Here is a 21,896-nt window from a genome sequence, read left to right as displayed (position 1 = left end):
AACTGCTTCTGTGTCACAGCTTTAGTCAGAGAGCATCCTCTCCTCCAGGAATTGTTGGTGGCACACTTGAACTCTGCCAGTCTGCCATTGTTATTGGAGAATACAAGAGAAAAATAAGTTCTCTAGTGCCATGCGATGTTTCTATCATGGTTGAATAGCTGGCAGTGTATATAGGTACTCCCCGACTTGTGACCAATGTGACTTACATCCATCCACACGTACGACCAAAATTAAAAAATAAATAAATAAATGAAATGAAGAAAAAATATAAAACTTATGCGATTACGGTGAAAATCGGTGGCTGCCATGTTGGCTGGTGGCCAACCTCTCACGAGAGCTGGCCTTAGTGGCCGCCATGTTGGCTGGTGGCCAATCTCTCGCGAGAGCTGGCCTTGGTGGCTGCCATGTTGAGATATTTCATCACATTTTAACTCGTGTCCCATTTTTTTTTCTGATTCCGCTGCTCAATATTCTAACGATCAGACTGATTTTAGAGGCCAGTTGAGTCGACATGGTGCTTAGGATCCGTAGCAACAGAAAGAATGAAAAGGATTTGGAGATAAGGATCAGAAAGAAAATGATTGTTTACTCTTTAGTATCACAGGTAGGGCGATTCACTGACATAAGTCCATTTGAAGATACGACCAGTCATCCAGAATGGAACATGGACTTATGGCGGGGAGTACCTGTAAACTGATTTGCAGACCTGAGGTTTGGAGAGATTATACGTTTCTGAGTGGATAGTAGAGTACTTGAAAGTAAAATCTCAGTTTGACTGGATAGGGATTTCTGTTAGGTGAGTAATTGGAGGTGCCTTGCATTAAACAAGTAAGTGAGGCCTGCAGTACAAGGGAGAGAGAAGAGATATATCAATGCATGTGCTCAGTTATTAAATGTATTCCTAAACTGAATCCACATCTTTGAGCTGGATTCCCAGCATTCAAGTTTGCATGAGTTGCTTTGCATGGAGGATGTCTCCTTTATTTCCACATATTTCACTCGTGTACTATTAGAATGACACTGGCTCAAGAGAGGCGTGCTGTCTGTTGTGGTCGACCATCCTCTTCAACAGAGTTAACCACTCTGTAGAATAGTCTTCACCATGTTATGTGGCCATCATTTATCTCTCATTTAACTGGCAGAGATTTGTGGAGGATTATGGCCAGTTCATTCCAATGAGTGCGGTTTCTTTTCAAACTGGGGAGCACTGATCCATGCAGGTAACTGTAACTGGTGTTTCAATCTTAATAAAGAAGCCGAAGCATAACTACCCATGTGACCCAGTGATCAATGGAGGATCAGAGGTGGAGAGGGTGAGCACATTCAAATTCTTGGGAGTCACTATCTCGGAGAATTTTTCCTGGACGCGACACACTAATGGCTTCGTGAAGAAAGCAGGTCAACGCCCCTACTTCCTTGGGAGTTTGTGGAGATTTGGATTGACATAGGAAACTCTGGCAAATGTCCACTGATGTGTGGTGGAAAATGTGCTGACTGGCTACACCACGGTCTGGGCTGGGGACACCAATACCCTGAGTGGAAAGGCCTGTGAAAAGGTAGTGGGCACGGCCCAGGACATCACAGGCAAAATCCTCCCCACTATCAAGAACACCTACAGGAAATGCTCCCATTTGAGAGCAGGAACAATCGTCAAGGATCCACACTACTCTGCACATGCTCTGTTCTCACTGCTACCATCAAGAAAGAGATGGAGGTGCGACAAGACTTGCACCTCCAGGTTCAGGAAAAGCTGCTATATTCCACCATTTGACTCGTCAACAATAAACTCAATCACGGACTCATTTAAGGACTCTTACTTGTGCATTTTATTGTTTTATTTTTTTCTCTGTATTGTACAGTTAGTTTGCTTACATTTCTTTACTTGTTTACATGTACACATTGTGTCCATTTTTTGTTTGCGCCTCCAATAAGTGGTGATTCTGCCTCACCTGTAGGAAAAAGAATCTCAGGGTTGTATGTGATGTCAGGTATGCACTCTGACACTAAATCTGAAATCTGACCTATGCTGGGTGAAATAGCTGCAGGATAATCATGTATTGTGAATTCTAATCCCTCATCTGGTTCTTACAATATCAATCAGTGGGATGGACTGCTTGTTTAAACTCAATTTTAACAAAACAAAACAAATGAATAAATTTACAAATGTGGTACTTAAGTCCAAGGAATAGGATTTGAATTGAACTTCCTCCAAATTAAAATTAATTCACATTAATTTCACCAAATGATAAATTGTTTAAAATATTTTACTGTGACCATATCTGCATCAACTGAGATTTTTAATTGGGATTCAGCATAAACTCAAATAATATTTGTACAGCCTTGAGAAGTCACATTGGGATGGAGTTTTAATTTTTTGCTGGTAGTGTCCACATAAACGTCGATAGAATATCACCCATAAAATATTGGTAAATTGCACTCTTGCAGATGGTGGATGTCCAAATATTTTCCAAACTCTCGGGTATTTGATAAATAATCCAAGACAGATTGTGCCTGAAACATTGATTTACAGCAACTGTGGAACATGAAACAGCTTGAGAAATGTGCAGTAAATTAACCAAGAGGTACCTGCCAGGGGAACTGTGCAGGCAGGGTTTAAATCTGGGAAGACATGTAGCTCCTTCTAACAGCTGGCCACCTCTGAAGCTCTGACCTAGCCATGCTGGCATTTGCTTTGTGTTAGAGAAGCTTGGCATCACTGGAAGGAAGTCCTTCCATGAAAATTACTCAGTTTAATATCAGTCATTTTGACTTTATGGTTATTGCATTTCCTCTACAATTGTCCATAAATGCTGCTGCTACAAATATAGCTTGAAAGGAGAGAGAAAACACACATTTGTAAAATGGATGATGGTCAGATTATTGTCCTTGGCCAAGGGCTAGTTTAATTGAGGTTTATAAAACTTTGAGGCCCAGACAGTCCATTCAAAATTCAGATATATTGTCAAGCACATACATGACATCACATACAGCCATGAGATTCTTTCTCCTGTGGGCTAGCAGAATTGCCACTCTGATGGGGAGGGTTTTGCCTGTGATGACTTGGGCTGTGTCCATTACCTTTTGCACTTCCTCTTCCCTTCATTAGAGACATCAGTAACTACCAGGCATATAACATTATAAGAAGGATTGGAAGGGAATTGATAGGACATATAAATCACCCATGGAGTGGTGTCTGGAACTTACAGCAAGAAAGGATAGTAGAAGTATACATCCTCGTATTGAAATGTAGCTCAGTGAGGGCTTGATGTATTACAGTGTAAATGGCAATAAACCAAGACCAGTGCAATTGGTCCATATCGTACTTTTCCATCTCACATGGAACCAGTGGGCCAAATGATCACCTCTGTCACCTTAACTTCTTTTGGTTTTATGAGTGAGATAAATTCCTGCTTCCATATAATATTTTTAATGGAGTAAAAATATCCAAGATGAATGTGTTTTTGGCTTTATTTATTTCCTCTGTTAAACTTGCACAAATTTTAATATTTTGCAAAATGAGTGCCTGTGGTCTGAGCAATAACAACCCAGCTCAACTAACTCCCATTTTATTCTCCCCATATTCCCATCCAACAATCAACAAGCAGCGATCATCATGGATCCACACCACCCTGCACATGCTCTGTTCTCTCTGGTGCCATCAGGAAAGAGGTCGAGGTGCCACAAGACTTGAACCACGAGGTTCAGGAACAGCTGCTACCCCTCCACCATCAGACGCCTCAATATCAAACTCATTTAAGGATTATTGCATTGATTTCCCCCCCCCTCTATATATTGCACAGTTTGTTTACATTTCTTTATTTGTTTACAGAGGAACATATCTTCTTGAGTATAGTTTTTTTTTCTCCCTGACATTTAAGTGGTAATTCTGCTTTTCCCACAGGAGAACAATCTCAGTTACATGTAGTGTCAAACTCTGACAATAAATCTGAACTTAGAACTCCTCTAGATTCTACTCTATAAAGGGAAACTTATCATAGCCAAGTAATATGTCGGTCCACACATCTTTGGGATGTGAGAGGGAACCAAAACACAGGGAGGATGTGAAAATTCATGCAGACGTCATTGAGAGGATCAAATTTAAACACAGGGTGTTGGAGAGGCTCGACAAGCTGTACCACTGTGCTATTCACTGGGCACATTTGAAAAAAATAAGTTGTAAGACACATGATGCCTAAGTAGAGGAAAATGGATGACCTAACCACTTAAGCAGTAGATGTAAGCAGGAAGTAATGCAGAACCTGTATTACAATCTTAAGAGAACGATTCATCTTGCTAACTAGCTTAATCAAAATTATAATAAATTAAACAGCCTCGTCTTGTTAATAATGGACTCAAAAAAGCATCTCATTAGGATGTTGCTACTCTGGAAATAAAAGTGCATTGTCTTACTATTGTCTGCATACCAAAGGATATCCACCTTTGGCTTTATAATGCCATTCACCCTAGAAAAGACATTGGCAGTGAATGGTTCACTTAAGAACTTCCCCACTGATGTAGAATAGAATTATGATAAAGATGAGAACTAGAAAATGAAGTCAGGAAAAGTGCTTATTCAAACAATATTGATTGAGATCCAAGTGCTGGACCAGTAGTCCAGAAGTATGGGTTAACAATCCAAAAATATCTATTCATGTTTAAATGTGTAGATAGCGAATTAAAATGCAGCTTGAAGGAGTTAGATCAGGTGCAGTGCTCTTCAGAGACTGGCAGACCTTTTGATATTTAGGGTATCGAGGAATATGGAGTTAGTGTAGAAAAGTGGCACTGAAGTAAGAGATCAACCAAGTTCCTACCGAATAGCAGGAAAGGGTTGAGGGGCCAATCGGCTATTTCTCATATTCTTATGCAATTATTGTGTAGCTGATCTGTTCTTAATTGAAGTTACTTTATGATATAGCCACATAATTTGCCATTTCATTTAATTGTGGAGAACTACTGTAAATTAAGGACACAAATCTTTCCATTGCACTCGAAGTACTCCTCTGCCTTATTTTGGCTATTTTCTGTTTTTTGTGTGTGTGTGTTCTGTCTCTATATTAGTCGGTCAAGGTTGCCTTCACTCATTTTTGTGCTGGAGCTGTCTAATTGGCTGCTTCTACTGGTATCAAAGACTTAAGGGAGATTCTTTAGAACCAACACTGATCCCTTTACAACCATAGCTTGCGAAGGGAATTCAGTCAATGCATAGATGGACTTTGCATTATTTAGTACAGGAGCTACAGATCCCGTCTCCATCATTGTCAAGAAATCAAAATGTTATTACCATGCATTAAGGCTGTACAAAAGATTCATTTTCTTGATGTTTGGGATTCTGAATGTTTGAAACAACAGTTTAAATTGATATTTTCAGAGAAAGGAAAAAACACAAAGAAATTGAAACAAATAGAACCAACCGTTGTTTTCAATCCTAGAAGATAAATTAAATTGGTAGCATCATATGGTACAAATTTGATCATAAAGTGTGAGTGGTCATGCAAATCAATCCTATATTGATTTCAATTGCATCTTTGCTTTAGCTGTCATGTATCCCAGATAAATAAAGAATTACCCAGCTCATGAAATTTGTTTTTTTTTTAAATTTTTTATGGGTAATATTGACTCCATAAAAATATAAGTAAGCAGGACTAGAACACTTTGTCCCTGAACACTGCCCTGTCAGTCAACTTGATCATGTCTGTTCTGCCCCAGGTCCCATCTCCTCTTAGAAGCCCATTTCAGTTATCTTTCAAAACATCACTCCTGTGTACGAATAGTAATTAGGAACTTAATTTTCTATAATGCACACTGAAAAAAAAGTGCTTTTATAAGTAAACAGAGATTTGAGTCCATTTCCAGAAAGATTCCAACTAAAATAGATCCAGGATAGGACATTACGCTGATCTGGATATAATGGAGAAGCTAGAAATGTTCATTCAATGGTGAAGAATTCTGCTAGAGGTCTTTCAAATAATGATGAGTACATGCATTGAGTGGGTGAAGGAAAACTGTCCTCTTTGACAAAGATTTCAGGACAGAAGAGATGTCAAAGATGCCCTGAGATAAAGAATGTTTCACCCAGCAAGCAGTTGGGATCTGGCACAGTAATGGAAGCAGATTCAGTTCTAGTGTTTAAAGGGGACCTGGATAAGTCTCTGAATGGAAATAATTAATTGGATTCTGAGGAGATGGGAGCAAGTGTATCCAGCTGTACTGCCCTTAGAGATGTTCAGCATGAACTTGATGGGCTGAATAGCCTTTCACCATGTTGCACTTCTCAGTAATTCTACAGGCAGCCCATGAGTGGGTTTTAAATCAGAAAGGACAGCGGACTAGAAACTATCATTTATATTACGTCTTGGAAAATATTTCCACAGTTTCTGTCTCTCTTAAGTGTGATAAATTAATTATGGTAATACAGTGGTACAATAATGTCTGCGTTTGATCATTGTGCTTCATTAATAAGATTTGTAACTAAAGTGGCTTGAAGCAGAAAGAGAGATCTGGTGTATTTTGTGTGAAAGCATGTGGTCACACAAAAAATACACACAGTACACAAAAAAATACTCTCTGCTTTAAAGTTGTAGTTAAGGCAGTCAAAGACCGCTGAAGCTTTCACGTTGCTTTTTGTTACTGTATCAAAATGTTTTGCAATGTTTAGTACACAATATGTGGTAGTGGTTGTCAGAGGAGTGGTCTTTTGTGATTAGCTGGGGTAAAGTCTGGCAGGAAGACCCATATGTTTCAGGTTTGGGAACAGTCAGATGTTGAGTAGGAGGTCAAAAACAATGCACAAGTTCACCACCGACCCACAAACCACCGCCCCCCCCCCCCCCCCCTCTCCAACATACACATGCTCACACACGCCTTCATCCATAATTAATGTTGGCTTTTGGCAGATGCTTTAGGGCCTAGTATTCCAGCTCACAAGTTTATGGAGGAAAAAGAGAGCAAGATGGTGCTGCAGGTACATATATTTTTTTCCCTTTTCTTTTGATTGAACTCGTAGACTTTGAGGTGGGATGGAAAGCAGGGGATTGTCAGAATTGTGAAACTGGGGCCAGGGATGCAAGTCCTGTGTGAGAGACTCTGCTCTGGAGAGAATCGCCCCGCACTGTAAGTGCTGCAGTGATTCTGTGGTGCTGTTTTTAGCCTCCTGGTGCTCAGCAGAATTACAGAATACACCATTAGGGCTCAGTAATGCAAGCGTGGCAGCAGGTTTTTTTCTTTGGAAGCTCTATGGAGTTGCTGTATTATTGTTCATTTCACTGCTATGCAAGGGAATTCTGCTAGTGTGCATGAGCCCACGTTGCTCTCCTGATGGTATGGTAGTTTTATTTAATATAATTTACATCAGCCTCACAGCCTTTCACGGCAAGCTGCAAATCCTTGGTGTTTGAATGTTGACACTAAATGTCTCGGTGTCTTCTCTGGTTGTCACAAAAAAATCCCTACATAATTGACTGTAGAAAGCGAATGGAGCTCTGAATCAGTTTTTTTGAAGACTGGCCCCTCAGACCTTTTATGTGGAAGAGGAGGTTTCTGAAGCCTTCAGAGCTGTGTCAGAAAGGAAAACTTAAAAGGGTTTTTTTTAAAAAAAAATGTCAGGTCTGCGTTGACTTCGATGTGATTAGCCTGGTTTTTAGTTCTATGATTGCTTGCCTTCAAGCTGAAAGCAATAAACTGGATTTTAACTGCGCCACGTAAAGCATATTTTCAAGCCTAAATGTGGTTTTCATTAGATTTGGGCCAGCACACAAAGCATGACAGTCTGCCACCCTTTGTTCTCCTATGCTGCCAACAATTACTTTATAAGGGATTCCAAGCCCCAAAGCAGCTTAAGAAGAACCTGATGACTTCAATAACAAACCCCAGAGTGTCAGATACTGCTGAGACATCACACTATAAACAGTTTCACATTTGTGTTAAACATTTAAGTTTTAAACTGCATGATGCTGTGGGTGCTGAGGTAATGTGTGAGAGTTTAGTGCTTCTAATTAAATGTTGGTAGTAATTATCACAAAGTGTGAAAGCATGAATATTAATTAGGGGTGGGGGCTGGATTGAAAGCATTGATGATGTTAATTAGAGTCTGCAGGGTCCACACAACAGCTGTTTCATGACTGAGGGAAAAGACTTTGTGTGAGACTTCAGCTTGTGAACTACACCTGGAAATGAGTTTTGCCTGCCTTTAACTCTGTTCGTTTTTTTAAATCTTCTCTGATCCACAGGGTAACCAGGAAGCCACAGCACCCCCTGACACGATGGCGCAACCTTATGCGTCAGCTCAGTTCGCTCCACCTCAGAATGGGATCCCAACAGAATACACAGCTCCACATCCCCATCCAGCCCCGGACTACACAGGCCAGACCACAGTCCCTGAGCACACGTTAAACGTGTACCCTACTGCCCAGACACACTCGGAACAGAGCGGCCCTGACACAAATGCACAAACCGTGTCCGGAACAGCCACAGTAAGTGTCAATTTTCAACTTGTCTCATCCAAAAGTTAGAGCAACAATATTTTTGGTTGCCTGGATTTATTTTAGCAATTGTCAGATAATTATTATTGGCAATATTAATTAATGTATCAACATCTATTGATTGGAGTTTGGAGCTTCTGTCTTTTTGATTGAACTTTGTTTTGATGCCTCAAGATTTTGCCATCTGAAGAGTTGTGTGCTGCTTTCTTCACTCAATAATCATGTTCACATTCTTGAGTCAGGTGTATGTGACTGTGGTCAGGTTTTTGTCTAATCTTGGTCTGATCGAGGATGCCATTTTATATGTTGTCATTTCAAGATATCCTTAAATGTATTCAAGTTACTACTGGTTGTACAAGTGGCAATATCGTGTTAGTGCCCAAAATGTTTGATGATAAGTTTATGTTTTACAACCAAATGCTCTCAGAAGAAGTAAACATGGAGGACTATCTTTTTTTTTAAGAGGTGGCACGGTGGGCGGTAGTGAATAGAGCAACACCTTTACGGCGCCAGTGAATGGGACTGGATTGGAGTTTGAATCCTGTACTGTCTGTAAGGTGTTTGTACGTTCTCTCTGTTTGTGTGGGTTTTCTCCGGGGACTCTGGTTTCCTACCAATGTTCAAAACCTACGGGGGGGGGGGGGTGGGGGGGGGTGGGAGGCATAGTTTAATTGGGTATAAATTGGGCAGCATGGACTCATGGGCCGAAATGGCCTGTGATCATGATGTATGTCTGCATTTATGTATGTGAGAAGCACATTGCCTGACCCCTTTGGCTATTGTCATGGTGTATGTGGCAACATTCAAAATGGAGCTGGACAAACCATATAGAGTTTGAGGCAAAGAAAGTCATATTCTTTTAATCTTTTTAAACTAAAATAGTTTCTATTGTTAACTGTAAAACTGTTTGACGAACCAGAAACTTGCGTGTGTAATGTTGTTTAAATGTTTAAATTAAATTTAGACTTGCAGCCCGGTAACAGGCCCTTTCAGCCCACGAGTCCATCCGCCCAAATTCATTCAAATGTTTTGAAACCAGAGCCCCCAGAAGAAACCCGCGCAGACATGGGGAGAATGTACAATCTCCTTGCAGACAGCGCAGGAATCGAACCCCGGTCCTGAAATAGCATTGCATTGACCACTACACTAACCTTGCCATCGTATTTAATTGCTTACGATGCAAGGAAGTACATAATATATTTTATCTGGGAAACACTTAAATACGATGGCAAGGTTAGTGTAGTGGTTAATGAAATTTTCAGTTTCATTCAAACATCATCACTGCTCTCCTCACAAATATTACCTTCGGACAACAGACTCCAAAGGGAACTATTCAGTGCTTCTTTTATATAAAGCAAGAATATCTAACAAACAATGCTTTTGATTTATTGTCAAATATGCCAATAAAGACCATGTCAGCACATGTTGTACTAAGGTTCCTAAGGTGTATTTTGACCAATTTCTACCTCTTTTTGTTCCTGTCCCAGAGATATTTGTGATGTCTTTCACTAGTTTGTTGTGCCACAAAAATCTCAAGGGAGTTACCTAAAATCCCTGCACTCCCCAGCCCACCCTATAAATGGGATAAAGTCTCAAGGGAGTTACCTAAAATCCCTGCACTCCCTTGCCCACCCTATAAATGTGGTACCTTCCTGCATCTCATCAAAAAAAGCTGTCTCGAAGTTTGGTAACATAATTGGCCAAAACCAATTTCTGACTCCATAATTGGGTGTCTCTCCAATTCTGTTCAACTAAAAAGGCACAATTAGTCTCATATTAGGTATTAATTTCATACAGCAAACCAAAATATTTAAAACAATCATATCCATGAAAAACTGAGAAAACAAAACTGACAAACCCTTAACTAAAATTAACTTATATTTGCGACCTGAAATGTCAAAGTGAAAGCAAATTGTTTAGATAGGCAGAATTTTACAAAAGCACAGTGATCTTAGCGTAGATTAACTATCTTTTGCTGGCAGTGAAAGAAAATGGATGATTTAAACAATACAAAGAATTGATTATTTCACTTGATACTTTAATACCAGATAATCAGCGATTGAAGGTGCATTATGATTTTTCTGAGACAATTTTGGTTTTTTTTAGATCAGCATTCTTCTTCTTTGGCTTGGCTTCGCGGACAAAGATTTATGGAGGGGGTAAAAAGTCCACGTCAGCTGCAGGCTTGTTTGTGGCTGACAAGTCCGATGCGGGACAGGCAGACACGATTGCAGCGGTTGCAAGGGAAAATTGGTTGGTTGGGGTTGGGTGTTGGGTTTTTCCTCCTTTGCCTTTTGTCAGTGAGGTGGGCTCTGCGGTCTTCTTCAAAGGAGGTTGCTGCCCGCCAAACTGTGAGGCGCCAAGATGCACGGTTTGAGGCGTTATCAGCCCACTGGCGGTGGTCAATGTGGCAGGCACCAAGAGATTTCATTAGGCAGTCCTTGTACCTTTTCTTTGGTGCACCTCTGTCACGGTGGCCAGTGGAGAGCTCGCCATATAACAGGATCTTGTGAAGGCGATGGTCCTCCATTCTGGAGACGTGACCCATCCAGCGCAGCTGGATCTTCAGCAGCGTGGACTCGATGCTGTCGACCTCTGCCATCTCGAGTACTTCGACGTTAGGGGTGTAAGCACTCCAATGGATGTTGAGGATGGAGCGGAGACAACGCCGGTGGAAGCGTTCTAGGAGCCGTAGGTGGTGCCGGTAGAGGACCCATGATTCGGAGCCGAACAGGAGTGTGGGTATGACAACGGCTCTGTATACGCTTATCTTTGTGAGGTTTTTCAGTTGGTTGTTTTTCCAGACTCTTTTGTGTAGTCTTCCAAAGGCGCTATTTGCCTTGGCGAGTCTGTTGTCTATCTCATTGTCGATCCTTGCATCTGATGAAATGGTGCAGCCGAGATAGCATTAGATTATTAGGAAATATAACACGAAACGTGATGCAACCTTTATGTCAGAAAGCTGAAATCCTGTGCATCAATTTTAAATGGTAAGCCAAAAATTCTTCTTGATGATCCCAAAATGTCAAGCGAGAATGAGGACGTGGGAAGATTGAATTGTATTCCAATTGGCCTGTGACACTACTTTTAACCAGAGGTAGTGGAGGTTTAATCAGTTTACAGAAATTTTCTGAAAAATTATTGTATTTTAAAAAAAAAGTTGCATCATTCAAGCAAATGCAGGCAATTCACGCTGCAGTTCTTGCCGTCCATCTATCTTCACCTGCTTGGGCTAATTTAGAAGCAATCCATCAGTGAAAAGAACATTGGAATGAAATGTAAATAACTTTTAGTGGCAGCAACAAGATGAAATGACAATGGAAATATATGCAGAATTAATCTTTTGTACTCCCTCCTCCCCGCCATTCACATTGGGTTGCAAAAGTTCTATGAAATAAATATTGCAAACTTAGAAGGACCACATCCAGCAGCTTTGTCTATCTTGAATTCTTTTTTATAATCGTGAAGCATTCAGAATGTCATTAGGTCGGAATATATGTTTTTTTTTCTTGATTGGCTGCAATAAGATGAAAGCATTTTTTATGGATGAACTGATGCATCCTTCTGCCTATTGATTTCCGAGAAGGGTTTCATTTTACGGCGTTATATCTTGACATTGGGAGAACCAAACTTGGACGTGGTAGTTTGCTGTCAATTAGAATGGTAGTCTTCGAAGAGTAGATTTAAAATGAACAGCTTCCTATTTGTTTCAAAACACACAAGTAGTTGTTGAACATAAATTCCATGGAAACAAAAATATAAGCAGTTGTTTCCAAGTTAATGACATGCACACCACTGAATGAAGATTTGGACTATTGGCTCTGATCCAAAACACTTAAAGAGCAATTCCACTTGCTGAAACTTTCCATAACTCTTGAAATTATTTTCTTTCTGTTATTTTTCTGATTTCACTTTGCTGTGGTCTGTAAGCTCTGCTTGGATCCACCTTACAAGGAGTCTTTCCTAATTCATAGAGCCATAGAACATTACAGCGCAGAAACAGGCCTCGTGGGCCTTCTAGTGTGTGCAGAACCATTTTTTTGCTTAGCTCCACTGGCCTGCACCCAGTCCAAGCCCTCCCACCCTCTCTTATCCATTTACCTGTTCAAATTACTCTTAAATGTTAAAATTGAGCCCACATTCACCACTTCAGCTCATTCCATACCTCCACCATTCACTGTGTGAAAAAGTTCCCCCTAAACTTTTCCCCTTTCGCTCTGAACCCATGTCCTCTGGTTTGTGTTTCAACTACCCTTAGTGGTAAAAGCCTATCTACATTTACTCCGTCTGTCCCCCTCATAATTTTAAAGATCTCTGTCAAATCTTCCCTCATTTTTCTGCGCTCAAGGGAATAAAGTCCTAACCTGTTGAATCTTTCCCTCTAACTCAGTTCCTGAAGTTCAGGCAACAGCCTAGTAAATCTTCTCTGCACTCTTTCTAGCTTAATGATATCTTTCCTGTAGTTACGTGATCAAAACTGCACACGATACTCCAAATTTGGCCTCTCCAGTGTCTTATATAATCTTAACATAACATCCCAACTCCTGATCTCAATACTTTGATTTATGAAGGCCAATATGCCAAAAACTCTCTTTACAACCCTATCCATCTGTGATACCACTTTCAGGGTATTATATATCTGTATTCCCAGATCGCTCTGTTCTACCTCATTCCTCAGTACTCCACCGTTTACTATGTATTTCCTTTCTTGGTTTGTCCTTCCAAAATGCTGCACCTGACACTTGTCTGCATTAAATTCCATCGGCCATTTTTTCCAGCTGATGCAGATCCCTCTGCAAGCTTTGAAAACCTTCTTCACTGTCCACAACACCTCCAATCTTAGTGTCATCTGCAAACTTGCTGATTCAATTTACCACATTTATCGCCCAGATCATTGATATAGATGACAAATAACAATGGTTCTAGTACACCACTCGTCACAAGCCTCCAATCTGGGAAGCAATCATCCACCACTACTCCCTGGCTTCCCCCATCCAGCCATTGTCAAATCCAGTTCACTACTTTGCCATGAATGCCTAGCATCTGAACCATCCTGACTAACCTCCCATACATGGTTTTGTCAAAAGTCAACATCCACAGCCTTTCCATTGTCAACTTTCTGATAAACTCAAAATAACTCTAAGAATGGTTTAATATGACTACCACACAAAAGGCCTTAATCAGTCCTTGGCCATCTAAATAATTGTATATCCAATAATTTATCTACTACTGATGTCAGGATCACCAGCCTATAATTTCCAGGGTTACTTTTGGAGCTTGTTTTTAAACGATGGATCAATGTGAGCTACCCTCCAATCCTCTGGCATCACACCCCTGGTTAAGGGCATTTTAAATATTTCTGCCAGAGTGTCTGCAATTTCTACACTAGCCTCTCTCAAGGTCCGAGGGAATATCTTTTCAGGCCCTGAGGATTTATCCACCCTTATTTGCTTTAAAACAGCAAGCACTTTCTCCTTTTTCATCTGTACGGGTTCCATGACCTCACTTACTTCGCACAACTCTGTGCCCTTTTCCTGAGTGAATACTGAGGCGTAAAAAAAAAAAAATATTTAAGACCTCTCCCTTCTCTTTTGGCTCCATACAAAACCTACCAATCTGATCTTCAAGGAGATCAATTTTCTCCTTATTATCCTTTTGCTTTTGCTCTTAATATACCTGTAGAAACACTTAGTGTTTTCCTTCACATTGTCTGCCAAAGCAACCTCGTGTCTTTTTTTTTAGCCTTCCTGATTTCTTTCTTGAGGTTTTCCTTGCTTTTTTTTTAATAGTCCTCAAGAACCTCATTTGCTCCATGTGGCCTATTCCTGCTATACATCTCTCTTCTTCCGAATCAGATCCCCAATATCCCTCAAAATCCAAAGTTCCCTATGCCTGCAAACCCTGCCTTTGATCCTGACAGGAACATACAAACTGTACTCTCGAAGTTTCACCTTTGAAGGTCCTCCACTTACCTCACACTTCCTTGCCTGAAAACAACTTATCCCAATCCACACATTGTAGATCCTATCTCAATTCCTCAAAATTGGCCTTTCTCCAATTTTGAATCTCCACCCAAGGCCCAGACCTATCCGTCTCCATAATTAACTCAAAGCTAATGGCATTAAGATCACTGGACTTAAAATGTTCTCCAGTCACCTGTCCTGTCTCATTCCTTAATGGGAGATCCAGTGTAGTTGGTATCTCTATATATTGATTTAAAAATCTTTCCTGAACACATTTGACAAACTCCAACCCATCCAGTCCTTTCACAGTATGGGAGTCCCAATCAATATGTGGAAATTTAAAATCTCCGACTATCACAAACTTATGTTTATTGCAACTGTCTGCTACCTCTCTACAGATTTGCTCCTCCAATTCTCACTGACTATTGGGCCGTCTATAATACTGCCCTCTGAGTGTGATTACATCTTTCATGTTCCTCAGCTCCACCCATATAGCGTCAGTAGACGAGCCCTCTGGTCTGTCTTGCCTATGTGTGATATTTTCCCTGTTTAGCAATGCCACTCCACACCTTCACCCCCCCCCCCATGTTCTATCACGTTTGAAGCAGCGAAAGCCCATAACATTGAGCTGCCAGTCCTCCCCCTCCTCATTAATTTGACTAATGGCCACAATGTCATAATTCCATGTGCCAATCCATGCTCTAAGCTCATCTACAATACTCCTTGCATTGAAATAGATGCACCAGAGCACATTTCTACCACGTACAACTCAATGACTTCTAATGGTGCACGCAATTTTAACATCATCTTTTTCCTCCTCCACTCCTCTATCAACTCTGGTTCCCCTCCACCTGCACATCTAGTTTAAACCAATCAGAACATTAGTAGCCCTTCCTACAAGGATATTATTGCCCTTCCAGCTCAGATGCAAGCCATCCCATCAGAACAGGTCCCACCTTCCCTAGAGAGAGTTCAATGATCCAGAAACCTGAAGCTCTCCCTTCTACTCCATGTCTTTGGCCACATGTTAAGCTGCATTATCCTCCTACTTCTAACCTCACTTGCATGTTGCACAGGTAGCAATCCTCAATTCACTACGCTAGAGGTCCTGTCCTTCAACCTAGCGCCTAACTCCCTGAAGTCTCCTTGCAGGACTTCCTTACCCTTCCTACCCATGACATTAGTCCCTACATGGAAAATGACATCTGGCTGCTCACCCTCCCTCCTGAGAATGCTGTGAACTCAACTGAGATATCTCAGATCTTGGCACTAGGGAAGCAAAATACCATCCGAGATGCTCAATCTCTTCCATAGAACCTCTTTATCTGTCCCCCTAACTATGGAATCCCCTATCACTACAGCTCGCCTCTTCTCCTCCCTTCCCTTCTTAGCCACAGGACCAGACTCCATGCCAGAGACCTGTCCCTGGTAGTTCATTTCCCCCCCCCCCCCCCCCCCAACAGTATCCAAAATTGTATGCTGTACTTGTTATTGAGGGGGACAGCAACAGGAGTGCCCTGCACTGCCTTTCCCTCTCCTGACTGTCACCCATCTACCCTCCTCCTGCCTCCTAGGCGTGATAGTGTCCCTGTAACTTCTGTCCAGTCAATCACCACCTCTGCCTTCTGAATGATCCGGAATTCAAGTAACTCCAACTCCAATTCCTTAGCTCGGCTCGTCAGGAGCTGCAGCGGGATACATTTCTCACAGATGAAGTCATCAGGGATACTGCTGGCTCCCCGAACGACCCCCATTTTGCAAAAGGAGAATTCCCCTGCCTAGGCTGCCATTTCCACTGTCCATATAGGAAATTTCTTCTTCCATATAGGAAATTTCTCTTCATGTCACCCCATCTTCTTAGTCAGTAATCTTAAACCTGAACCAGAGGTTGCATCAAAAAGCTGCAATCTATGGATTTCATCATTACTTTGCAATAAATTTAGGACTTTTTTTATGGCAGTGATGAATCCTGTCCTCAAGGGGCATTGCTGGGATGTCATGGGACATTTAAAATTCATCCACTGTTCTACTTTGAATCTGTAGTATTAGTCCCAGTCCTGGCCCCTAACTTTCCCCAATAGCAGGACCCATCTTAGACCATTTGTGGTACAAGCCTACCTCATCCTCTGTCTCATTGGTTTGCTTTGTAGATCAAGAGACCCATGTGTCATGAAAACTAGCTCCTTGACCTGCTTCCCCTTCCTCCCCCCCTGCCCCAATCTGGTTACATCATTGTCCATCAATGCTCTGCTTTCCTCCTTCGTTTACCAAGCTGCCCTCTCGCCTTCTTCAGTTTCCTATCTTTTTATCAATGTTGAACCATTGTATATTAAGCAACAATGGCTTGTATGTGTGTGTATGTATATGAGTTTGTGTATGTGCATACACACACACACAGAGTTTTAATGAAAAAATCTTTGAAATAGATTTTTTTTTAGTAAGTGGGCATCTACCATATTTTGTTCTTCTGACATCTGATTGGTATTTGTGGCTTTTAACACACTAACATATCGTACCAATCAGGCCAGAGTTCCAGTTCAATGTCATTTTCCCCTTACAATTTTAAACAGAATCCATTCAATCTCCTATTGTGAGGAGAAAGATCCCAGCTTCTCAACTCTGTGTTACTATAAACCCTCATTACTGGAATTATTCCAATAAATCTCTTCAGTGCTCTCACCAAAGCCTTCACATCCTTTCTAAAATGTGGTTCCCAGAATTGGATACTTCGTAAATGTCTCCAGATACAGTCCAAGCAAACACTTGGTGAGATAATGCCTGAAATGAATCAATAGTCTTATTGATTTCACAGTGTGATGAATGTCCAGCTTGGCAGTGAGGTGAGTAGATTTTCCAGGTGTTAAATTTGATTTTGGCACCAATATAAGATGGGTTGTAAATTGGCAGAAAGGTTTATACCTAACCAGGTTTACTGCTTCATTGAATTAAAATGAAAATTAAACAGAAGGGTCGCAAACACTGCTGACATCAAATTGCCTTTCTATCCCTACTGCTGAAGTTAAATTCCAAATTCAGATAATACTATTTACATTTGCCATATCGTAAAAAGTGCATTATTGTGCACACGACCCCCACTAGTAATTATCTGAATTAATTATAGATTTTTATCATTTTCTCCTGTGTTCCACATCAGAAACTTGCATTGCCTGGTTAGCTCACAGCAAGAAAGTCCACAGGTTAGAAAAAAGAACTTAGCAGGTCTCCCAGCATTGATGCTGCATGACTTGCAGATTTTTCCAGCATTTTGGTGTCCTGCACTAGGCCCCAGCAACTATACATACTCTTGGTTAAGCCCCCAGGTTAATTGCCTGCATCTCTGGGTTTGGTTTGCAAGCACAAAAAGGAAAACCTGCCAACGATCCTGACTAGAAATTCCCCTGCCAATATGAGTGAAATCTTTGGTATTTATTAATCCAAAAGCATTGTTTGTTATTTGAGATTTGGAATGAGACAGTCTGAAATGTAACTCATTCACTTCCCAGTTAACTCACCAATGAACCCTTTTCTAAACTTCAGTAAAACCCTCATTATCCAGAACCTTTGAAACTTTGTTAGCGCCATACAGGCATTTTTTCTGGACGATTGGATGCTCTTCCTATTATAAAACAAACACAGTTAAATTGTTTTGCTTCATATGTTACACGGTTCTTCAATATACTTTCCTGTAATGCAAGTATTCTAGACCAAAGTTCTACCCACACGTTTCAGACATCAATCACCCTTGTTGTACCCATAATAAGGGCACTTCGGTTTGGTAACACATCCCACTCTTGACTCCTGGCTCACTATCTGGACTAATGAGTGAACCAGATGCTGGACCATCAGACTTTCCAAACAATTGGTTGTCAGGTTATTGGAGTTTTAAAATTTCTGCAGGTGTTCCCCTGCTTTTCCATCGCAAGTACCATGCAGAGATGTGAAATCCCTTCAACCATTGTTCGGGTCAGTTAGCCAAGTTCTCCGAAATTTATCCCACAATATAAATATCTTATTCCACATCCCTTCTAGCAACGAGAAAATTAAAAGACTTCAGACATAACCATTGGTTATATTTTGAACTTGTGCTTTACCAGAATCAGAATTTATTGTCATGAACAAGTCATGAAATTTGTTGCTTTGCGGCAGATTTACTGAGCAAATATTTGCTATAAATTGCATTTCAAAAAACTAAGCAGAGCAAGAAAATAGTAGAAAGTGAGGTAGTGTCTGTGGTTTATTGACCATTCAGAAATCAGATGGTAGATGGGAAGAAACAGTCCTTGAACTGCTAGGTGCTTGTCTTCAGGCTCCTATACCTTTATCCTGATGCTTGCAGTGTGAAAAGGACATAGGCTGGGTGCTGGGGGTCCTTGAGGATAGAAGCTGTTTTCTTAAGTCGCTGATTCTTGTAGATATCCTTAATGAAGTGAAAACTGATGCCCATGATATCGCTGGCTGAGTTAACAACTCTCTGGAGCTTTTCCTGTCCTGTGCATTGGCACCTCCATACCAGACAAAATGCTCTCTACAGTACATCTGTCGAAATTTTTGAGAGTCTTTGGCGACATAATAAATCTCCTCAAATTATAACCACTGACGAGCCTTTTTCATGATTCCATCAACATGGAGGCTCCAGGACTGGTCCTCAGAGATGTTGACACCCTGGGATTTGAAGTTCTTGAGCCTCTCCACTGCTGAGCCCTGGATGAGGACTGGTTCGTGTTCTCCTGATTTCCTTCTGAAGTCCAAAATCAGCTCCTTGATTTTGCTAATGTTAAGTGCAAGGTTGTTGCCGTGACGCCACTCAATAGCTGGTCTGCCTTGCTCCTGAATACTTCCTCATTGTTGTCTGTGATTCTGTAATTTGTCGACGGCATTTGAATTGTGTCTTGGCTTCCTCACTTGGGTCCTTCCAAAACATTTATTTTTCTCTTTATTCATTTTATTCTTCTGTTTACACCCTATTATATACTTCATGCATCCTGTACTGGAGACTTTGCCCCTGCTACTCCTGGACTACTTGGGTAAATCTGCCAGTCTATTTAACAAGCTGAAGTTCACCTTTATTTAGTCAACTGTTATGCGTGAGGCTCCCAGGGCCAGATTCTTCTTTCTTCTTCTTTGGCTTGGCTTCGCGGACGAAGATTTATGGAGGGGGTAAATGTCCACATCAGCTGCAGGCTCGTTGGTGGCTGACAAGTCCGATGCGGGACAGGCAGACACGGTTTCAGCGGCCAGATTAACATAGTGGCAAAAGTAGCATCTGCTAGGGGCCCCACATTTTCAAGGGCCCTGCACTAAACGCTTGCTCTGTTAATATAACAGCAGTTTTTTTATACATGTACATCACAGTTATTTTTCGATAATTATAACACCTCCAATCAAAGCACGGATATTAAACGTTTAAGAGAAAGACATGGATGCAAAAGAATCAACAAGTCCATTCTCATGCTCTGAAAGTTTAACTTCAAACTAGTTCTCAAAAAATACGCAACAAGTGAAATCTTCACTCGGAATAAAATCAAATGGCTTTAAGTGTTTAGTGAGAATGAAAAAGATAAATTGTTTAGTTTAATTGTTCAAAAGTACATTGTTTGGCTTCCCCTGGCATTTGGTGTCCGAGTTGCCCCTTTCATTCTCTCTTTTAAACTACTAGATGCTTTAATATTTATGTGTATTTTTTAAATAAATTTAGGGCCCCTTTATAACATATGCTACAGGCCCCAGACTAGCTTAATCCGGTCCTGGAGGCTCCATTCCTACATTGAGTCTAATTATGTTTCCAGTTGTTTTCTCCTCTTCATTGTCCTGAACTACATCAAATAAAACTGTTAAACTAAAAATATACCAATCAGAGAAGTGGTGCATAATAAAATGCATTCCCAGTTTGACTTTTATTCTGAGTAACTTTGGAGGATTTAAAATGACTTGCCATTAATTTCCATCCCACAACAAGTTTGCCTCTATCTCAGCCCCAGGGAAGAATTACACAAAGCAACGGGTATTGCTGGATTTAAAATTGTGTTCGTTCCATGCTGAGATAAGATGCCTGTCATATTGGTTAGGATGTGTTGTCACAATGCAGGACACCTTCAACCTTAGGTATTAAACTCTCCACAACCAGACTGTTGTGGATTAAGTCAAAAAACTGATAATTTCCCAACTGCATTATGAGCCATGTGGACCATCTTGTATTTTCTAAGGACAGGATGGTGGGAAATTCAGTGATGACACAACCATTCAATTTCAAGAATCGCTTGTTTCTGATTGTCATTGATTGGCACTTCTACGGCATGAATAACACTTGTCCATCTCTCAGCTCAAGCCTAAATGTTATCCAGGTCTTGCTGGATGCAAAGGTTGATATGTTATCCTTTATGTCTTTGAGATAAGGTATAACTCCAATTATCCAAAATCAGACTATCCAAAATCCTCAGTTGTACAAATTTTTTTTTGGACCTGGAAGTGACATCTGTTTGGCTCTGAAAATTTTTTTGGAATACTTGAGGATTTCAGAAAAATCAGAAATCTTCACTTATCTGAAATTTGTCGATGCCGAAACGGTGTAATTTTGCCTCCAAATAACGTCCAATAAATGAAGATATCCAAAACAATCAGAAATCCTCAGTTTCTGAATTTTTTTTCAGAGCCGAACTAACATCACAGGTTGAAAAAAATTTTGGAAGTTTGGAAAACCCACTGAGTAGAATTTCAAGTTTTTGGATGTATCTTATTTTGTTCAGGTATTTTGGTGAGATTTCAGCACTAGTTCATGCTTTAAGAGGCCTTCCTTTGTTGTTTGTTGTTGTCTCATCACTGGTACAAGTGATTTACTGCTGCTACTGGGCTGTTTTAAAAAAAAAAATGACCAGTTAACCGATAATATCATTTATCGGAAATGGGTCCGGCCTTGACCATTTTGGATCATCAAGTCGAGCTGTTTTCAGGCCAGTTGGTTGCTTCCATTCTACTTTATATTTTCGAAATGTTACAGAAGTCTTTTAGTTGCCTTTATCAGCTTCAACTTGATTTGAACTCTTGAACCTTTCTTATCCTTTGGCTAACTTCGGTAGCTGAGGTTTAAAGTGTCGATCTCAATGAAAACTGTGGTTTCTTCAAACATATGCTATAATTAAAATTTCAAGAGAGGAAAAAAGAGCAATTTTTTTTTAAATACTGTCATGTGGTTTAGATCACAATTGTACAAACTGCTACAGAAATTATCAGTTCTTTTGGACAAAATAGATTTTCTTTTTGTCTGAAGATTGTGAGTTTATTACATAACAATCTGTAGAATATTGATGGATAAGAAAGGATGGTACAATTTATAAATAATGATTTTTGATTTGTTTTTTGAGTGGTGAAGGATATTGTTTGTTTATATAAATTTCAAACCATTTTAGTTTTATACTCAAGTAGACCATGACCATATTTTGAATCTTTGCCAGCTGCT

At 40.5% G+C, this 21,896-nt stretch overlaps 1 protein-coding gene across 2 annotated transcripts in view; it reads left to right on the top strand.

Annotated features, from left to right (window-relative positions):
* The first annotated feature begins 8,234 nt into the window (after nt 1-8,234).
* Nucleotides 8,235-21,896, top strand: part of rbfox1 (RNA binding fox-1 homolog 1) — a 195,769-nt gene continuing 182,107 nt past the window's right edge. For both annotated transcript variants that reach the window (XM_069906761.1, XM_069906762.1), the window contains exon 1: nt 8,235-8,471. In XM_069906761.1, coding sequence (XP_069762862.1) covers nt 8,262-8,471 — 210 coding nt within the window. In that variant the 5' untranslated portion in view covers nt 8,235-8,261. The remainder of the gene's footprint in view (nt 8,472-21,896) is intronic.

Source organism: Narcine bancroftii, chromosome 12, assembly GCF_036971445.1.
Source record: "Narcine bancroftii isolate sNarBan1 chromosome 12, sNarBan1.hap1, whole genome shotgun sequence".
NCBI lineage: Eukaryota > Metazoa > Chordata > Chondrichthyes > Torpediniformes > Narcinidae > Narcine > Narcine bancroftii.
Note: the sequence above shows the minus strand (reverse complement) of the source record. Positions and strands in the feature narration are given on the sequence as shown.